This window comes from Gobio gobio (genome assembly GCF_949357685.1).
Source record: "Gobio gobio genome assembly, chromosome: 2".
Taxonomy (NCBI): Eukaryota; Metazoa; Chordata; class Actinopteri; order Cypriniformes; family Gobionidae; genus Gobio; species Gobio gobio.
The window spans coordinates 67,353,676-67,372,470 of record NC_137098.1 but is presented as its reverse complement, the minus strand read 5'-3'; the positions used below and the strand labels follow the sequence as shown (position 1 = coordinate 67,372,470).

At 43.5% G+C, this 18,795-nt stretch overlaps 2 protein-coding genes across 2 annotated transcripts in view; both read right to left on the bottom strand.

Annotated features, from left to right (window-relative positions):
* LOC307120077 (basement membrane-specific heparan sulfate proteoglycan core protein-like) overlaps window positions 1–18,795 on the bottom strand; it is a 335,684-nt gene that overhangs the window by 4,676 nt on the left and 312,213 nt on the right. Inside the window, exons 20-29 of the mRNA XM_079806937.1 lie at window positions 16,836–17,117; window positions 11,865–12,143; window positions 11,482–11,766; window positions 11,128–11,406; window positions 10,777–11,040; window positions 1,039–1,281; window positions 833–940; window positions 566–646; window positions 208–258; window positions 64–126 (exon numbers count right to left, since the gene is read on the bottom strand). Coding sequence (XP_079663063.1) covers window positions 64–126; window positions 208–258; window positions 566–646; window positions 833–940; window positions 1,039–1,281; window positions 10,777–11,040; window positions 11,128–11,406; window positions 11,482–11,766; window positions 11,865–12,143; window positions 16,836–17,117 — 1,935 coding nt within the window. The remainder of the gene's footprint in view (window positions 1–63; window positions 127–207; window positions 259–565; window positions 647–832; window positions 941–1,038; window positions 1,282–10,776; window positions 11,041–11,127; window positions 11,407–11,481; window positions 11,767–11,864; window positions 12,144–16,835; window positions 17,118–18,795) is intronic.
* Window positions 1–18,795, bottom strand: part of LOC307120608 (histone H3.2) — a gene marked incomplete at its 3' end in the record, with an annotated part of 447,270 nt that overhangs the window by 363,567 nt on the left and 64,908 nt on the right. The window lies entirely within an intron of this gene.

Here is an 18,795-nt window from a genome sequence, read left to right as displayed (position 1 = left end):
AATAAAGACACCATCATTGTTATTGGTTAATGACTGATGACTCTATAGAAGAGGGATTTTAACCTTTATCCATGGATGGGTTTTTCTTAATTGTGACCTCTGAATATGTGACATCTTCCAGCAGCTCTAAAACAAACAAGTCAAGCCGACATGAATTATATATTTTTTTATTTTAAATAAGTGTTTATATAAAGTTTAAAACTCAACCTTTGCCTCTCTTATTCACTGGAGTCACGTCGTCGTAAATGTTATCAGAATCTGCAGGACAGCAAACAGGCATTTAGAGGATAAAAGGTAAAAAGCCGAAATATATATATATATATATACATAAAGCTTAAAGGGATAGTTCAGAAAGGTTTTTGAAGAACGTTGGGTTACAAATAACATTGGGACACATTTTATTTTATTGCATGAATAGCACTGAGACGTTTTTCAAAATATCTTCTTTTGTGTCTAACATCGAACAAAGTTGTATAGTCTGTAATGACACAAGAGTGAGTAAATGATGACAGAATGTATTTTTATTGTGAACTATCACTTTAAATAATTTGTTATTGAGTCTGACCGGACTGCAGAGGAGAGGTTTCCGCTCGAGATCCTCCAGATGGATTCGGGACTGACGTCGGTTGAACGTTACGCTGCTGATCTATAACAGAGACGAAGATCATTGGGGTCACTTTAAGAGTATTTTCACTCTCATATTATCTGATGAATTAACTGCTCATTTATTAATAATCATGCAGTCGCTGTCTAGGCTTCAGAAACTGTATCTTCCATCTGTTGCTGTTCATGTGGTTTAATCTTTCATAACATGTCATGAACTTCTTCACACCTTTCTTGTGTTTGTGTCTCCACAGCAGGACCAGTGAGATGAAGAACAACAAGCAAATACTCAATCCTACACACACACCAACGGCCAGAAGAGAAGGTGATTGACGAGCTGTTGAGGAGAACATGACAAACACACACATCTGTCCGTGAGTGACATGATACTGTATGATAACATTACAATAATATCATCACTGATCATTCAGAAACCTCTGACTGAGATCCAGCTGCGGGGTGACGCTCCTCTCTCTGTTTTACAGTAGTAGAAACCCTCATGTGACTTTGAGACAGTAGTGATGCTCATCTCTCCTTTCGTCTGATTCTGGATCAGTGATCCGTTTTTATAGAAACCAGCGCTGAGGATCGAGGGGTTTGTAGATCGATGTAAACAGTGTAGAGTCAGAGTCTCTCCCTCAATCACATGATCAACAGAACTCAGAATCACTTCACCATCTACAAACACAAGACATCTGAGCTTAGGAGCGGAATAATAAAAGGTTAATATTATCAATTGTATTTTTTATACTAGTGTCCCACAATCTAACCCGATCTCATGAAAAAACAACTATTTTATGAGTTGACCATTGTTTTGTTGTGTTTTAAAATAAAAAGAAGAAAGCATTGTATGAGCATTAATTATTTCTTATTTATTGGTTATTAAATAAATAATTTAACTGACTGTATTGCATCAATTTGAAGTGAAGTGACGTGATGTGTTGCCAAGTATGGTGACCCATACTAGGAATTTGTGCTCTGCATTTAACCCATCCAAGTGCACACATACAGCAGTGATCACACACATCCAGAGCAGTGGGCAGCCATATTGGGCGGCCATATTCAAAAAATGTATTAAAAACAGAAAGACAGGCTTAGACTACTCAAAGGCCGCGGAAACAGGCCAGTGGGTTCGTTACGCATGTCAATACATTCCCAACGATCTGAGTTTGCTTCTTATTTATTAAATATACAGCCATTTAGTGGATGAAACCTTGATCAAATTAAAATACAATTTATAGAAAACGAAATTCACTTTAAAGAAATTATTTCTGCAAAACAACATTTAATAAAAATCATGTCTGACCCCACTCCATGTCTCCAGACATTGCGCGTCTTATAGCCTATCTAACTCATGCTGCTTACTTTTCATCATCAACATATGAAATTAAAACAATAATATAATAGGCTAATATTTAAACATATAGCCTAACTATGAATCTAAATAGGCTATGTTTTGCATGTAGCCTACTCCACTCCAAATGGTTCAAAAATGTATTGTGTTTATTAAACACAAAGTTTTTAATTTCAAATTTAATTTCTAAATTCAGTTCATATTCCCAACAAACGAAATTCTGAATGGTAAACAAACAAAAAAAACTGCAAAAATTTAAAATATTAAAGAATTTGCGGGCGCTTTCGTCGGCATGAGTAAGATAGGGTATAAGATGTGCAATTTGTCTGGAGACATGGAGTGGGGTCACACATGATTTCTAATGAGTGTTGTTTTGCAGAAATAATTTCTTTAAAGTTAATTTCGTTTTCTATAAATTGTATTTTAATTTTGATCAAGGTTTCATAAACTAATTGCCTGTATATTTAATACATTAGAAGCAAAATAAGAATGCCGGGAATGGATTGACACGCATAACGAACCCACTGGCCTGTTTCCGCGGCCTTTGAATAATGCTGAAATAGTGTCTTTCTTTTTAATACATTTCTAGAATATATGTATTACAGTATAACATACAATATATTACAGTTGGCCTATTATAGATAGTTATGATATTTGTGCACCGGGGTCTGTAATTTCTAGGTTAAAGTTATGCCACTGATGCGAACATGAGCACCTGTTACCCATGGCGGTTATGAACTGCAGGCTACATCAATAAATTACAATACTTTCGTGCTATGGGCACTGCCATTGATACAGGCAGCGGAAGAGCTTATTTTACGTTGAGCTTGCTTCTGCATGCACATGGGCTATAAGAATTCTCTAATGTGGATACAGGCATATTTTGTAGACATCACTGTACAACAGATGTCCTTATTAGGAGAAAATATATGTAGTTTTAACAAGAAAAATATGTTGTTTTAACGACATATCTCGTTTTTACGAGAAAATTATGTTGTTAAAACGACATAACATCACGTTATTACAACATAATTGAGTGAAAAATATCATATGTATGTGGCAGCAATGCGTCACCGTACATATGCACATAGCCTAATAATAATAATAAACAAATACACATTTTATAATAAAAAAAAAAACTCAAATATGCTAGGCCTACAACACGTAGCCTATAGACAAGCTACAAAACGGCTCGGGTTATGTATATAACCCTTGTTCCCTGAGAAAGGGAACGAGCACTGCATCGGTAACGACGAATTTGGGGACACTCCCTAAGCAACAGCGCGTCTGAAGTATGAATGAAATCAGGCCAATCCTGATTGGTGTTGCGTCATGACGTAACTATGACGGCATACCCGGAAGATACATATAGGGCAGCCCAGGCATAGTAATGGCAGTTATCGCGATGAAGCATGCGCTCCAGGCCTGCCGAGGTGTGGCGACGAGATGCAGTGCTCGTTCCCTTTCTCAGGGAACAAGGGTTATATACATAACCCGAGCCGTTCCCTTTCGAGGGAACTCCCACTGCATCGGTAACGACGAATTTGGGGAACGAGTACCCACTAGGCCACACCGATGGTAGCACCAGTCCTAGTGTGAAGCCGGAAACCGGGCACAGCTAGGACTGGAGTACCCTAGCACCGGGCGTCGCAGGGAGGTGCAGACTATAAAACCTAATAAAGGTGTGTGGAGTAGCCCATCCGGCCGCCTCGCAAATGTCCTGCAAGGGGACCCCAGAAAGGAGGGCCACCGAAGAGGCCATGCCCCTGGTGGAATGTGCCCTCACGGCCATAGGTGAAGGCAGGTTGCGCACCTGATAGGCCGTGGCTATTGCCTGGACAATCCAGTTACTAATAGTCTGGGTTGACGCAGGCAGCCCCTTCTTAGATGAACCAAAACACACTAATAGCTGCTCAGACTTCCTCCACTGCGCAGACTTCTCCACATATAATTTAAGGGCTCTGACCGGGCAGAGCAGGTGAAGCCTCCCTTCTTCCGCCGTCACGTGAGGCGGAGGATGAAATGCCTGAAGAACCAAAGGCCTGACCACGTTTGATGGCACCTTGGGCACATAACCGGCCCTAGGGTGTAAGATGGCCTTCACTTCGCCAGGGGCAAACTCCAGGCAAGTCGGCGTAAGCGCCAAGGCCTGAAGGTCCCCCACCCTCCTCAGAGAAGTGATGGCTAAGAGAAAGGTCATCTTAAGGGTCAAGCTCTTTGGGTCTGCTGACTCTAGTGGCTCGAAGGGGGCCTCAGCCAATCCCTCGAGAACCACTGCCAGGTCCCAGGTTGGGACACTGGACCGAGCCGCAGGCCTCATCCTCCGAGCCCCACGGAGGAACCGTACAACCAACTGGTGCCTACCCAAAGGCCCATCACCCAACGGTGTGTGGAAAGCCCCAATGGCAGCCACGTACACCTTGAGTGTGGACGGGGTAAGCCCTGCAGAGAAACGATCTTGGAGGAACTCCAGCACTGAAGCCACTGGGCAGTTAACTGGGTCCACCTCACGCTCTCTACACCAAGTGGAAAACACATTCCACTTGAAGCTGTACAGTCTCCTTGTAGATGGAGCCCTGGAACTGAGTAAGGTCTCGATCACATCGGCCGGCAGGACAGCCTCTAGGTATCTGGCCCCCTCAGGGGCCAGACCCAAAGGTTCCATAACTCGGGCCGGGGGTGAAATATCGTGCCCCCTGCCTGAGACAGGAGATCCCTCCTCAGAGGAATCTCCCAGGTTTGACCTGCCAGCAGAGATATGATGTCCGAGAACCAAACCCGAGTCGGCCAACGTGGCGCCACCAGAAGCAGGTTGGCGCCTTGTCGACGGACCCGCTCCAGGACTCCCGGGAGCAGAGCGATCGGGGGAAATGCATACAGACGTGGCCTCGGCCATGTCTGCACCATGGCATCCAGCCCCAGAGGGGCCGGATGCGTGAGAGAAAACCACAGTGGAAAGTGGGTCGTCTCTCGAGACGCGAATAAATCCACTTCCACTGGGCCAAATCTCTCGCACATGGCCTCCACCACCTCCGGGTGGAGTCGCCATTCCCCGGGCCTCAGCCCCTGCCTCGACAGGATGTCTGCTCCCTGATTTTGGACCCCCGGGACATACATTGCCCTGATGGACAACAGTTTCCCTTGGGACCACAGGAGGATGTGATGCGCCAGTCTGCATAGAGGGCGCGACCTCAACCCCCCTGATGCCGTGCCCCAACCAGTGAGGGAGGCGTCTGTTGAAACGGATTTTCCGGCAACAGGACGCTCCCAACACTGGCACCTGGGACAGAAACCAAGGTTTCTTCCATATGACTAGGGAACGAAGGCCACTGCGCGTTACCCTGATCATACAGAATGGATTTCCCCTTAAGGAAAGCCACCTGGTTTACTTCGTATAGGGCATGGTGGCCGCGGAGGTCCGGGAAAAAGCTCCTCAGAGCTTTGTAGACCGCCAGCATTTCCAGGCAAAAGATGTGCCAGGAGAAATGCCGGGTCTCCCACAGACCTCTCGCAAGGCGGCCGCCATGACCACGTCCCAGCCAGTGAGGGAGGCGTCTGTTGAAACGGATTCCCGGCAACAGGACGCTCCCAACACTGGCACCTGGGACAGAAACCAAGGCTACTTCCATATGACTAGGGAACGAAGGCCACTGCGCGTTACCCTGATCATACAGAATGGATTTCCCCTTAAGGAAAGCCACCTGGTTTACTTCGTATAGGGCATGGTGGCCGCGGAGGTCCGGGAAAAAGCTCCTCAGAGCTTTGTAGACCGCCAGCATTTCCAGGCAAAAGATGTGCCAGGAGAAATGCCGGGTCTCCCACAGACCTCTCGCAAGGCGGCCGCCATGACCACGTCCCAGCCAGTGAGGGAGGCGTCTGTTGAAACGGATTCCCGGCAACAGGACGCTCCCAACACTGGCACCTGGGACAGAAACCAAGGCTACTTCCATATGACTAGGGAACGAAGGCCACTGCGCGTTACCCTGATCATACAGAATGGTTTTCCCCTCGAGGAAAACCCCTTGATTCCCAGCCATCACTGTAAGGATCTCATGCAGCAGGCCAAGAGATATTCTGTTGGACACAGCCGCAATGAGCCCCAGTAGTCCTTAAACTGCTTCACAGTGATGCTGTGGCCTAGCTTCCTTCTAGAGACCACCGCCCGTATGGACTCGATACGTGCGGGAGACAATTGTGCCCCCAACGTAGAGAATCCCATACGACTCCCAGGAACACAGTTCTCTGAGAAGGCGTCAACACGCTACTGCGTGTAGAGTCTCAAAGGGCTAGGCCGCCTGGAAGAACCCGATATTGGTACGCTTTGCCCCCAAAAAGCGAACCTCAGGAACTTCCTGTGACACAGAAGGATGGATACAGGGAAGTATGCGTCCTCTTCAGACCCATCGTGACAGACCAGTCCTCAGACTGGATCTGAATCACAATGGAGGAATTGCTAAGCATCTTGAATCTGAATCTCCTCAGAGAACGATTCAAGTACCTCAGGTCTAAAGTTGGGCACAACTCGCCATCCCTCTTAGGAACTATGAAGTACCGGCATTAGAATCCGGACTTCCTGTCTGCCAGAGGGACCCGCTTTTCTATGGCCTCCTTGGCTAACAGGGCTGTACTTCTTGTTCCATAACCCGAACCTGCCCTGGGCCGACCACAGTCCGGACCACCCCGTTGAACTTCGGGGGAGGAGAACCGAACTGAAGCCTGTAACCCAGCTCTACAGTCTGCAGGACCCACGTAGACACACTCGGAAGGCATGACCATGCGCCGAGATAATCTACTAAGGGAACCAGCCTCTCGAGGCTGGCCTCGGGTGTCAACCGAAACTCATTCCCGACCCCCTGAAGCGGCTAACCGGCAGGGAGCAGTCGAGAACGTTTTTCGGTTGGCGCACACGTTCGCTGCCCAGTCGCAAGTCCTACTGGAGGCGACGACGGCGGCGTGCGTGCGCGGGAAATCAGTGAGGCCCGAAGCGTCTTTGACGGCGGGAACACAACACTGATTTCCCGAGAGCTCCTGGGGGAAAACGACCTCGGTCGCTCCTACCCGGGAGAGGGGGCTGGCCAGCAGGGGCCTCATCTACACTGCGATTTAGCCCTTGCCTAAACCTGATGTGTCCCGCAGGCCACAAGGCGGCGAGAACGACATCACTTCAGGAGGGCTCCATCTTAGATGAATATCCAGTTCACAAGTTAAACACGCTTGGGCGACAGAATTAAAGTATCCAATTTATCAAAGTCGGATAACACGACACTCAATTCCTTGGAATTAAATGCCATCATAATCACCAACCCCGTGCCAACTGAACTGAATGACAGGCTGCATAAAATACATCTAACTCCTCAAAGTCAGATAATATTTTAATTTAATTCCTCAGAATTAAATGCAGCCACAATAAGGTGAAACAAAGTCTGAATGATAGGCTGAATATCTAACTCCTCAAAGTCAGATTATATTTTATTTAATTCCTCAGAATTAAATGTGGCCGTAATCATCAGACGAACTGTTTATTTGTATTATATGGACTCATAAACCCCGCGTTGCCTCAGCAACGTGGTTCAAGCCGTCATAATACAATTGGCTTTCATCCCTCGAGAAAGAAAGCCAAACAGTTTCAAACAATACGGTGAAACATGGTCTGAATGACAGGCTGAATATCTAACTCCTCAGAGTCAGCTCATATTCCATTTAAATCCTCAGATTTAAATGCAGCCATCCAGTATCTCATGCACACCGATCGCGTGTGTTCACTTTAATTGCATATATAAGGAGTGCTTCATGACTTTGACTGCCTCGATGCTGAGCGCGTCTAATTCCTCAGAATCAGACCGCTGAAGCATCGGGTCCTCCGCCCCGGGGGAAGAAGCCGCAGCGCGGGCTTCCACACGGGGAAGGAGAACATCTGAACTGTCAGACAAAGACTGGGAAAATGCCTCAGCAGTCCCAAGTCCCGCTGACAGTCCATCCGTGAGCCCCATGACCGGCCTCGCCGCACCGCCTCGGCGGATGCGGGACCGATCCACAGGGCTCACGAGGCTGGCTGGTCTCACTGAACACGGCCAGCCGAGAGCGGAGCAGCCTGAGTGTCAGCTTTCATAACGCTCGTAAGCGGCTCCCTCGAGAGCCGCCCGAGTATGCTGAACACCCAGACACTGCACACACAGCAGGTGTGCATCCGAGCCCGACATGTAACGGGGACACGGATGCACACACTGCTTAAACTCTCTCACTTTCCAGTCGCCATTTCACACACACTTTCACTTTTTGACAAACAACAATAAATAGACAGACAGATTTCACACAGAGCGCTATGCTGAAGAGCGATAACTGCCATTACTATGCCTGGGCTGCCCTATATGTATCTTCCGGGTATGCCGTCATAGTTACGTCATGACGCAACACCAATCAGGATTGGCCTGATTTCATTCATACTTCAGACGCGCTGTTGCTTAGGGAGTGTCCCCAAATTCGTCGTTACCGATGCAGTGGGAGTTCCCTCGAAAGGGAACCATAAATGAAGGAGTAGGCTATAAGTTGTTAAGCTGCTATAGACCTAAGCGGAAACTCCAAACTTCACAGTCTATTCATCATCAAACTAAAATGCAGTCCACCAAATCGAAAAAGGTATTTGGCTCAATTTATATTTTTGTTGTTTAGTAGCAGTAATATGCACTGTATTTTTTGTTGGTTTTCATGAGACCCCCCTTCAAATGACCAGGACCCCCCATTGCCACCCCCCCCCCCCCCCCCCCCGATTATACAATTGTCTGGAGCCGCCACTGCTCATCACTAAGTCCAAGAAATCCTCCTGTTTGCTTGATCCCATCCTTACTGCCCTGGTTAAAACCTGTTTTCCCTCTATCTCACCCAACATAACATCAATAATCTCCTTCATACTTACTGCTACTGTCCCTACATCTCTTAAAGCTGCTTCTGTCACCCCAAATCTTAAGAAACCTGGTTCGGATCCTAACAACCCAAATAACTACTGCTCCATCTCCAACCTCCCATTCATTACCAAACTTTTGGAACGGACTATAGCAACTCAACTTCAAGCTCACCTTTATAACAATAACCTTAACGAACCTTATCAGTCTGTTTTTCGACACAATCATAGCACTGAAACAGCCCTGGTAAAAATCACTAACGATCCCCAACTTGAAGCTAGTCTCAGCCTCAGCCCAGTCTGAACGTTTGATGCATATGGTACACTTTTCTGTTTTCAGTTGTGTCACATGTCAGTCAAACGTCCTCTTGGGCGGTCCTTGACCAATGAAAGCAGCAAAGAGTCCAGATCTTCTGCCGTCAGTCTGAAGGTCTGGCAACCCAAGACAAACTTGCAGCTGACAATGGCCTTCTATCCATCCTGATCCTCCTCGACCTCACCGCAGCCTCCCACTCAATTCCTCAGGAATGTCTGGCTGCCATCGGGATCACCAACAATGCACTAGTCTGGTTCAGGTCATTTCTACACAATTGAAAACATTTAATTCAAGGAAAAAATTTCACAACTGCCACAGACACCCTTGGTGTTCCTCAGGGTTCAGTGCTGGGACCACTGCTTTATATCATCTACATACTACCTCTTGGAAACATTCTTTGTCATTTTGGGATCAACTTTCACTGTTACGCCAATGAAACACCTCTCTTCTCCCCTCTGCCCTCACCCCCCCATCTTCAAACCATTAGTAACTGGATGTCAATCAATCTTCTCAAACTCAATGGAAATAAAAACGAGGTTCTTCTCATTAGTTCAAAGGCCACACTCTGTTCACCAAATCAATTGATGGTTCTCCGATTCCCACCTCCTCTCAAGTCAAAAGTATCTGCGTCACAGGACAGTGCACTTTCCTTTTTCCCCCACATCAGCAATATCACTCGCACTGCATACTTTCACCTCCGCAACATCTCCAGACTCCGCACCTCTCTCTAGCAACACAATACACAGGTCCATATTCATGCCCTGGTCACATCCCGCATTGACTACTGCAATGCCCTCCTCATTGGCACGGATCATCACCCACACCAGGTCAACGGACCACATCACACCCCTCCTCACTCAGCTCCACTGGCTTCCTGTTACCAACTGGATCAACAACAACCCCCTCCATGGCTTTTAACTGTACCAACATTCAGACTCAGCACACGGGGGCCAGAGCCTTCAGCCGCTCTGCGCCACGTCTTTGGCACTCTCTCCCACCTCACATTCGTCAACTGGACTTTCTTCATCAATTCAAATCACAACTTAAAACACATATGTTTAGATTAGCATACCCCACATAACTCTCACCATATCCACCTTGATTGTATTGGACTAGTTTTTAACAAGTGAAACAAGTGACTTTACTATTGATACAATTGTTGGGCTTGTATTAATGTTTTATTTATTTTTGTTCTGTAAGGTGTCCTTGGGTGTCTTGAAAGGCTCCAACAACTAAAATGTATTATTATTATTATTATTATTATTATTATTATTATTATTATTATTATTATTATTATTATTATTATTATTATTATTATTAGCTACCAATTACAAATTACAAATTGTCATGAGAGTTTGTTGGTTGTGTTTAAGATTTTTAACCACAAGCATAAAATAAGGTCCATTTTGCAGTGTAATCTGCCAATTTAGATGGGAAGAGATACATTTTTTGTATGTGGCATTTACGGGCAGGTTAATTCAACATCATAATAATAGATATGTGTGGAAAAACAGTCTGTGATCAGCTGTACAAAAATAGGAAAATATATGTAGACTTTTTGTAAGAATTTAGATTATATACATTGTGATTAGAAACCGGACTCACCGTGTGCAGTGATGTTTCGAGGACGGCGTTTCTCTCCAGATTCAGACTCACACCAGTACACTCCAGTGTCAGATGAGCTGAGAGAGTCGATTACACATGAAGATCCTGTTTGATTTGAACAAGTTTTTGTGCCTTTGCCTGTGTATCTTCTCACTGTCCATCCAGCAGAGTTACTCTGATCCTCACAGCTCAGAGCGAGAGAGTCAGAGGAGAAGTGTTGACTTCTGCTGGGTTTGATGACCAGAGACACTGAAGCAGAAACTCCTGAAAAGAGCAAAATCTCAATCTAAACTGACACACAGAGACTGCAATGAAACAGAAATACGGACGAGCACAAACACAAATCCTCACCAGTGACCCACAGTGGCTGTGTGCTGCTGTTGTGTGTGTGATAGGCTGGCCGTCCTCTCTCTGCTCTGCACGTATAAACTCCTGTGTGCTGTAGAGACGCAGGACTGAGAGTGTAAGATCCTCCAGCTCCTCTGCTGCTGTCTGACAGATGATCATGATCTCTGAACCAGCTGAACGTCCAGCCTTTAGAGGAGCCTGAAACCTCACAGATCAGAGTCCCTGATTCTCCTTCAGTCAGCCACGGCTGTGGAGACACTCGCACGACTGCCTGAGCTCCAGCTGAACAAAACATCATGAGTTACAGAGCCGTAGAGAAACTGATGGAGAAGCTGATCACAACACACACACACTCACCTGATACAGTCAGTGTAACAGCATCACTGCGCTGAGAGCGTTGAGTCTTCATCTGTCCTGTACAGGTGTAATTACCGCTGTGAACGTCTCCAACACTGCTGATGATCAACTCTTGTGTTGAGGTTCGGCTGACAGTGTTTTTATACCGGCTGTTGGTTTCCTCTATTTCCCATCTGTATGTCCACTCAGTGTCTCCTCCCCACTTTATATCACATCTGAGAGTGACTGTTTCTCCTCTAAACACTCGTTCATCAGGTTGTACCGTCACCACAGCTTCAGGACTCACTGTACAAACACAGATTATTGCATTTATAGTTTTAGACGTTGTGTAGATTTTGTCTCTGATCTGTATATGTGGCGTCACACACTACATTCTCTCTCACCTGTAACATTTACCCACAGTGCATCACTGTATTGTGTGTAATAGACTGGTTTCCCTCTTCCAGCTCTACACCAGTACTGGCCTCCATCAGACACTGAATCAATCTTCAGGCTGTAGGGGTTTGTGTATGTCTTCTCTGTCTCAGGGTTCAGTGTGTGTTTGTTCCAGTAAAAGTCCCAGTCTCCAGTGGACGGACCCATGCCACAGGTCAAATTCACTGTGTTTCCTGTCAGTGCAGCTCCTGCAGGATCCGATGTGAGTTCAGGCTTCGGCTTTAGATCTGCAGGAGAACAAGAACAGATTCAGATTCAGATTCAGATTCAGGTATACGGGACCGGGCATATGGTTATTTTGCCCTATAAATGGCGCAAAGGCCGGCAGGCGGCATAACTTCCTGACTTTTGATTTCTTTCCGTCTCCTTCCGGTGTTGTGACCCTGAAGTGCCATAGTGAGAGAGAACCCCTCCTAATGCAAGACTGTGAGCGTGTGGGTGGTATACGATAGTATGCATGTTGGGGACGCCATGTTTGCCATGTTAGCAACGAGCTGAATCATGCAGTGGTTTTAGTCTACTCTATTGCGCCACATTTCTAGTCCACTCTTGGATTACAGCAGAGATCTTCCTTTGTGGAGTTTATGCATATGGACCGTTGATATCTAGGCCCTACTGTTTTGCTTATGATTTATTTATTTGTTTTTCATAAGTTTTAAGCTGATTGTTATAAATTGTTTGTTGTGAAATTATTTATTTTTGTTATTATTATTTGTTACTTAAGTCCTGTTTGTACCAACCGCTAAGGGTCTATGTGTGTGCATCAAGGGGAGTTTTTAACCCATATTTCTATCTTTTAGGAGCCAGCCTGTGTGGGAGTGCTTTCCTCTGGGCTCTTCTGGGTCTTTCCTCCACTGCATGTGGCGTGAGGTTTCCAGCACTGCATGGGTATTGAGAGTGTAAAGTTATTTGCAGTATTCACTACACCTTTTAAAATGTGTTGGTTTTTGTGCATCTGTGCACGTGTGGTGTGTGCTCTTGAGGCTGTGGGTCTTTGGCCTAGCCACTTCTTCTCTTTTCTTCCCGCAGGCTTGGTTGACCTTACATATAAGAATTGGGGGTTCTGATCTTAATATTTTACTTAAAGACTAGACATCTTAAAATTGTGATCCTCCTTTTTTTAGATGGTTATAAATGTGCTGCTTATTCAGAGATTTCAGTACTGATTGTTAATAAAAGTGTTGTATTTGAAGGTCACATCTCTGTTCTCTATTCATTAGTGATAGAACTTGTGCTGTTTAGTTATGTCTGTGAATATCAAAGCCCCGGTGGCGTAGTCGGACCAAGTGTGATTATTTCTCGTCGCTCGGTTACATACACATCATTGAGTATTTGTCTGCTGCATTTGATACAGAAGAGAATAAGTGAAGAAATTTGGATTTTAGATTTAGATTACATCTGAACATAAACTACATAAAAACAACAACAAAAAAAAACATCCCACAAAGGTGGATTATTAAATCATTTAACATGTTTAAAATATTTTTGTTTCAGTATAAATTTTCTTTATTTCTTTTGAATATCTGGAGTTTATTTTCCTCTGTCATATTCAGTAAAATAATCCAGTATGTCTGCTGTGAAATAACTGGACAGTCTGAACTTTCTGTGTTTGAGATTTAATGTCTTTTTCTGGTGAGTTTTGACATCAACAGCCATATTGTTTTGGCAGGGGCGCGTCTCTGTGAATCGTTCTGTGTAATTATGTGTTTCCCCTTTTTTCATAACATCAGTACGGAGCCCCTAAAGGGACATGGAGGTGAAATATGGGATGGGAGGGATTTTTTTTTTTCAAAGCTTTTGGGTTCCCCTGAGAAACTGTGTGTTCGCTCTCAAAACCTGTGGTGAATTGGGACAAACACTTCCTGTTTAATATCCAGATGGCAGTCTTTCACACAGATTCATATGTTAACAATAAAGTTTCATTTTGATCTTGGACTTAAGTATAAATAAATACAGTGCTTAACTCAAGGAGATCGGTAAAGTTGGCAATATATTCACAGATTCGAGCCTGCCGGAACTCGTGAGCTAAATGTTGGTAAAACACAAATGACACCTCGTTCCAAGCATATTAACGTAGACCAGTGGTCGCCAACCCGTCGCGATCGACTGGTCGATCTTTATCACTGTCCTGGTAGCTCCCGATAAATAATTAACAACATGTAACAAGTAGAATTAGGTACTGCTCCTTTAAGGCAGAACGCATGCACTCACTCACTCGCTGATGAGTGGGCAGTTCGTGGATGGAGCGCGAGCTGTGAACATCGCATGTATGCGTGTATTTCTGTTGCTCTTTGCACTGTTTATTTTCTGTTCAGTAACGCTGTTGTTAGTGGAGTGTTTTGCAAACTGCCCCATGTGTGCGTGGGATCGACGACGCTGATAATAAATCCCTGTGAAATATCAGATACGTGAGTTTTGCTTACACTTGGCTACAACCATTCAGGCCAGCTATCCGGCCTCTCTGTGTACGAGCGTTACAAACATTTTACATTTACATTTATGCATTTGGCAGACGCTTCTATCCAAAGCGACTTACATTGCATTCAAGGTACACATTTTACATTTTGTCAATTCTTGCTTTCCCTGGGAATCGAACCCATGACCTTGGTGTTGCTAGCGCCATGCTCTACTGTTTGAGCTATAGGAAAGCTACAAACACATTATCAAGGCACGAAATCGCTACATATGCTCCCAAAATGTATTCTCTGCAACCTCAAAATTCGCACAGCACAAATCGACCGATGTTATAGTTAGATCAGAGCCATAGAGAGAGAGAGTTGCGACAACGGAAGTTCAAAACGCTTGATAGTCACGTGATTCATGTAGACCTCGAATAGTTCCAGGAAGTGCTTTGACGGGCAATTCAAATTGATAGTCACAGTGACAGAACTGCAATTTTTGGTAATTAATAGTCAATAAATGCATTGATTTTCAATAATTTTATTACACATCGACATGTGTATGTAGCATGAGTATATAGTTACAGCGATGTTGTTTTTAAAATATATATTTTTTTAATTATGAATAATCTACACAAGCAGGCTTTAATGTACAAGTTATTTTGATTAAGATGTGCTGATAATTTAAAATCTTACTGATAAAACGTCCTACCTTTTAAAAGTGCATCACAAACGGTCTGTTCTGCTGTAACTCTATGGCGCGGCTGCTACTTCCGGGAACTATTGAGAGTCTCCACGAGCCGCCATTGCTGTAAAAAAAACGTTCCATTGGAGTCTATGGAGTTGTCGCAGCTCTCTCTCTCTATGGCTCTGAGTTAGATATGACAGCGCTACTGCAGCATCGCCGCAGACGATCAGCTGAATATCTCTTCAGCAAACTGACGCAAATTAAAGTAAAAGTTGCAGATGCTCAATACACAATCATCATCATCATTAAAGGTAAAGAAACTAATTGATCAGTTCTTATGCCGCTCTCTCTCTCATTTCGCGGTCCTTGAATTAACTGTTTATCAATAAAATGGTGGTGATGTGAACTCATATACGTGATGATGTGAACAGGCATATAGCGTGGGAATTGAAGATTGGATTTATATCCGTTTTGTGGAGACACATTTATGTGGCCAAGTGTAAATGGAATGGTTCTGATAAATCAGATAAATATCTGATCTGTAAAAACACATGAAGTGGACCAGCCTAATAGGCCCAACAAGATCACTCTTTGGGAAGCTTGAAATATACAGTAGGAAGAAAAATATAGACATTGAATTGGGGAGGGGGGGTTACATGAATGTATCCCTGAACAAAACTGACTGTCTTCAGAATAGTTTCTATGGCATTTTACAGCGGTACCCAAATAAACGCTTGTTTTCCATAAGCACCTCCTACTGTCAGAGAGTGAATTAGCATTTTTATTCAGTCCATCTGTTTTTGTTTTGTGCAGGTGTGTCTTATGTTACAATTTCACAAAGCTAAAGTCAGAGCATTCTGTATTTACTCTAAGTCTTGAAATTATGCAATAATTTAAATAAAAAACAACTGCTCATGCTACATATGTGTATCTTTGTTTGGATCATAATTAAAATGCAGTGGTTGCCTCACATTTCAAATGGCAATTTTTTTAAGGTCAGTTTGGCCTGTTATAGAGCAAATAAACAACAAATAAATTTGCTTAAAAAACGACAGATGGTCTCGGAAATAAAAAAAAAACCTCTGAATCGGCCATGAAAAATCTATAGGTAGATCTTGCCTTTCATCAAGGCTGAGGTCAGGGATCTTTGGCTTGAAAAGGTTGGTGACCACTGACGTAGACAATGAGCTACAACCTGATTTTCCTCAAAACAAGCCTGATAATATAAATTGATGTCTATGAGCAGGCAGCTGAGAGTCCGAAGGGGCCGTCTACAAAGTGCAAAACCTGAAAAGTGTTACTAGAAAAATAGTCACTAACTTCAATGTTTATTTACTATATTTACTGAATATTTACTGAAGTGACAGTAAAACACGACTTGGTGGCGCTCAAGCACAAAACGCTCTTGCCGAGCACACATTGATACGACGAAGAAGTAGTAAGTAGACAAAGAAGAAGATGAGCTGCAAAAAGTGTTTGAATGTTTTTGGCCATAGACATATGTCTAAGTTTGTGGCAAGCACGTAAATAATGTCTCTCTTCTTTTTCTGTGTGACAAGCGAGTGTCAGAAGCATAAAGTGCCGCAGCACCACCTTGTGTACCGGGAGCGCATCTACTGAATGTGCACGTTCACTCGGCGCATCGCCAGTGAAAATCGCTTGGGTGTGAACACTCAAGACGCACCGAAAAACGTCACTAAAAAAAACGCTGGCGATAAGCGTACAGGCCTTTAAAATGTATTTCCAGACGTCTGCATTCAGTTTAATTTCCTGATTGGTTGTGATCATGATCATGTAGAGAGAGTTTATGAGGACAATGATGTTCAACTCACCCACAGAGAGAGAAACACCAGAGCCTTCTTGTGATGAAACTGATCTTCCATCAATGTGACCTTTACACGTGAACTGACCCTGATCAGACTCAACAGCTCCTCTGATAGTGAGAGTGTGTCTGTTTACAGTGTAACGCTCAGACGTCTGTAACTTTACACTGTCTTTATACCACTCATATCTCCAGTCACTGTGATCAGGCTTTATCTCACACTTCAGATTGACTGTCTCTCCAGTGAACACAAATATGTCTGGTGTCACAGTCACTGTAGATGTGGGTAAATCTGAGAAAAAACACAAATGTGTTAATATTGTATAATACTGCATTTGTAAAAAGACACAGATTTCAATAAGTGCAAGCTGTAAAACAAAGTGATGGAATTGAAGTGTAATTATCATCCATTCACACAGAACTGTGTGAACACTTCATGAGTGTTTTTAACCCATAAGAACCCGGACCAATTTATCCTTAGAGGAAAATGATGGGTCATATAAAACAGGCTTTGGACCACTTGTAACATATTTCTGCAGCTGTTTTTGAAATACAACCCCTCCTTGTGAAAGATCTGTAATGTTACATATATGTTACATTGGGCATTTATTTCTCAGTAAAAAAAAAAAAAAACATTTTATAATTTTTTAAATAATTTTTTGTTTCTTTTCTTTTCCACAACATATATCAAAATTATGCATATTATTCAAAATTATTAACAAAACATATCAAGCCATGGACGGATCTTCCAACACTTATCCCCTGCTTGCTGATTTTAAGAATCATTGTCAGTGAAATGTAGAGATGCTAGTAGAGTCTGAAAACAGTTGCGTGACATATTGTCAGCCACCATGGTATGTAATTTTGTCATTTTCCCAAGTATGCATGATTTCCTGGCATTTAGTGCAGATCATGCGCAGATCAATACCAATCAATATTTCCATTTTTTTAAACAGTGCTGTTAACATTTTTCTGAGTCCCAGATTTTATATAACACATAAAGAAAGTATATAACACTAAAAAAAAAATGTATCAGCTAAATTAATTGAGCAGCTCATTAATATTTTTCTTAATATGAACCCACAGTAAATTTAGGGATATTGCTTTCCAGATAATCACCAGTGTTTGTGGGTTAAGATCACACAAAGGACCAGATTTACTAAACAGGGCAAGATGAAAAGCGCAGATGGGAGTGGAAAGTTCTGTGTGATCTACTGACGACACAAATTAAAGACAATCTACCAGTTAGCGTCTGGTTTAAGACGTTCTAATGTTTGGCCAGTAAATAATGCCGCAAAGACCAGTAAATTGACGAGTGCAAACCTCAGTAAATTACCTTGCGTGATTAATTTAAATACTCTCCTCCCATAAATACTGCATCTGAAAGTGAAACTCCTACAAATGCATATGAGATAAGGTCCATACCCGTAGGCAGGGGGGATTTAAGTAGTTTGAACTAACCACCCCTCACAGGTCCAGAATTTAAGTGTATGTTGTATGTTATTTTGTGATTTTTTTTGTAATAAACCAGTGTCCTTTTAAATAACTACAGCCAATAATTTGAATCCTCCAAATAAAAATAATCTAAACCAAACTGAAGCATTAAATATTGACGTGTTAAAAGCACCAGCTCTGTGATTCTCCTTCCATTAATGTGTTAACTGGCACGCGACATGTACCATAGACTGTGAACAAATATGGATGTAGTGATGTCCCCCGTAGGTTTCTGAAGAGCATTTTTGAAGCCTAAAAGTTGGCCGTTGCCATCTTGGCAGCGGATCACTCCCGGATGTGCCTGGTTCCTGAAACCAAGCCCTCTTAGCTCGTCTATAGTGGCAATCCACCTGTCACTCAAGTGGCCAAGCCCTTAATTAGGCAGAACTTTAAGGCTTAAAGGGGTCATGAACTGGCTTTATAAAAATATATATATACTGTTGTCTGAGGTCAACTTATGACGTTTTTTCATTCAA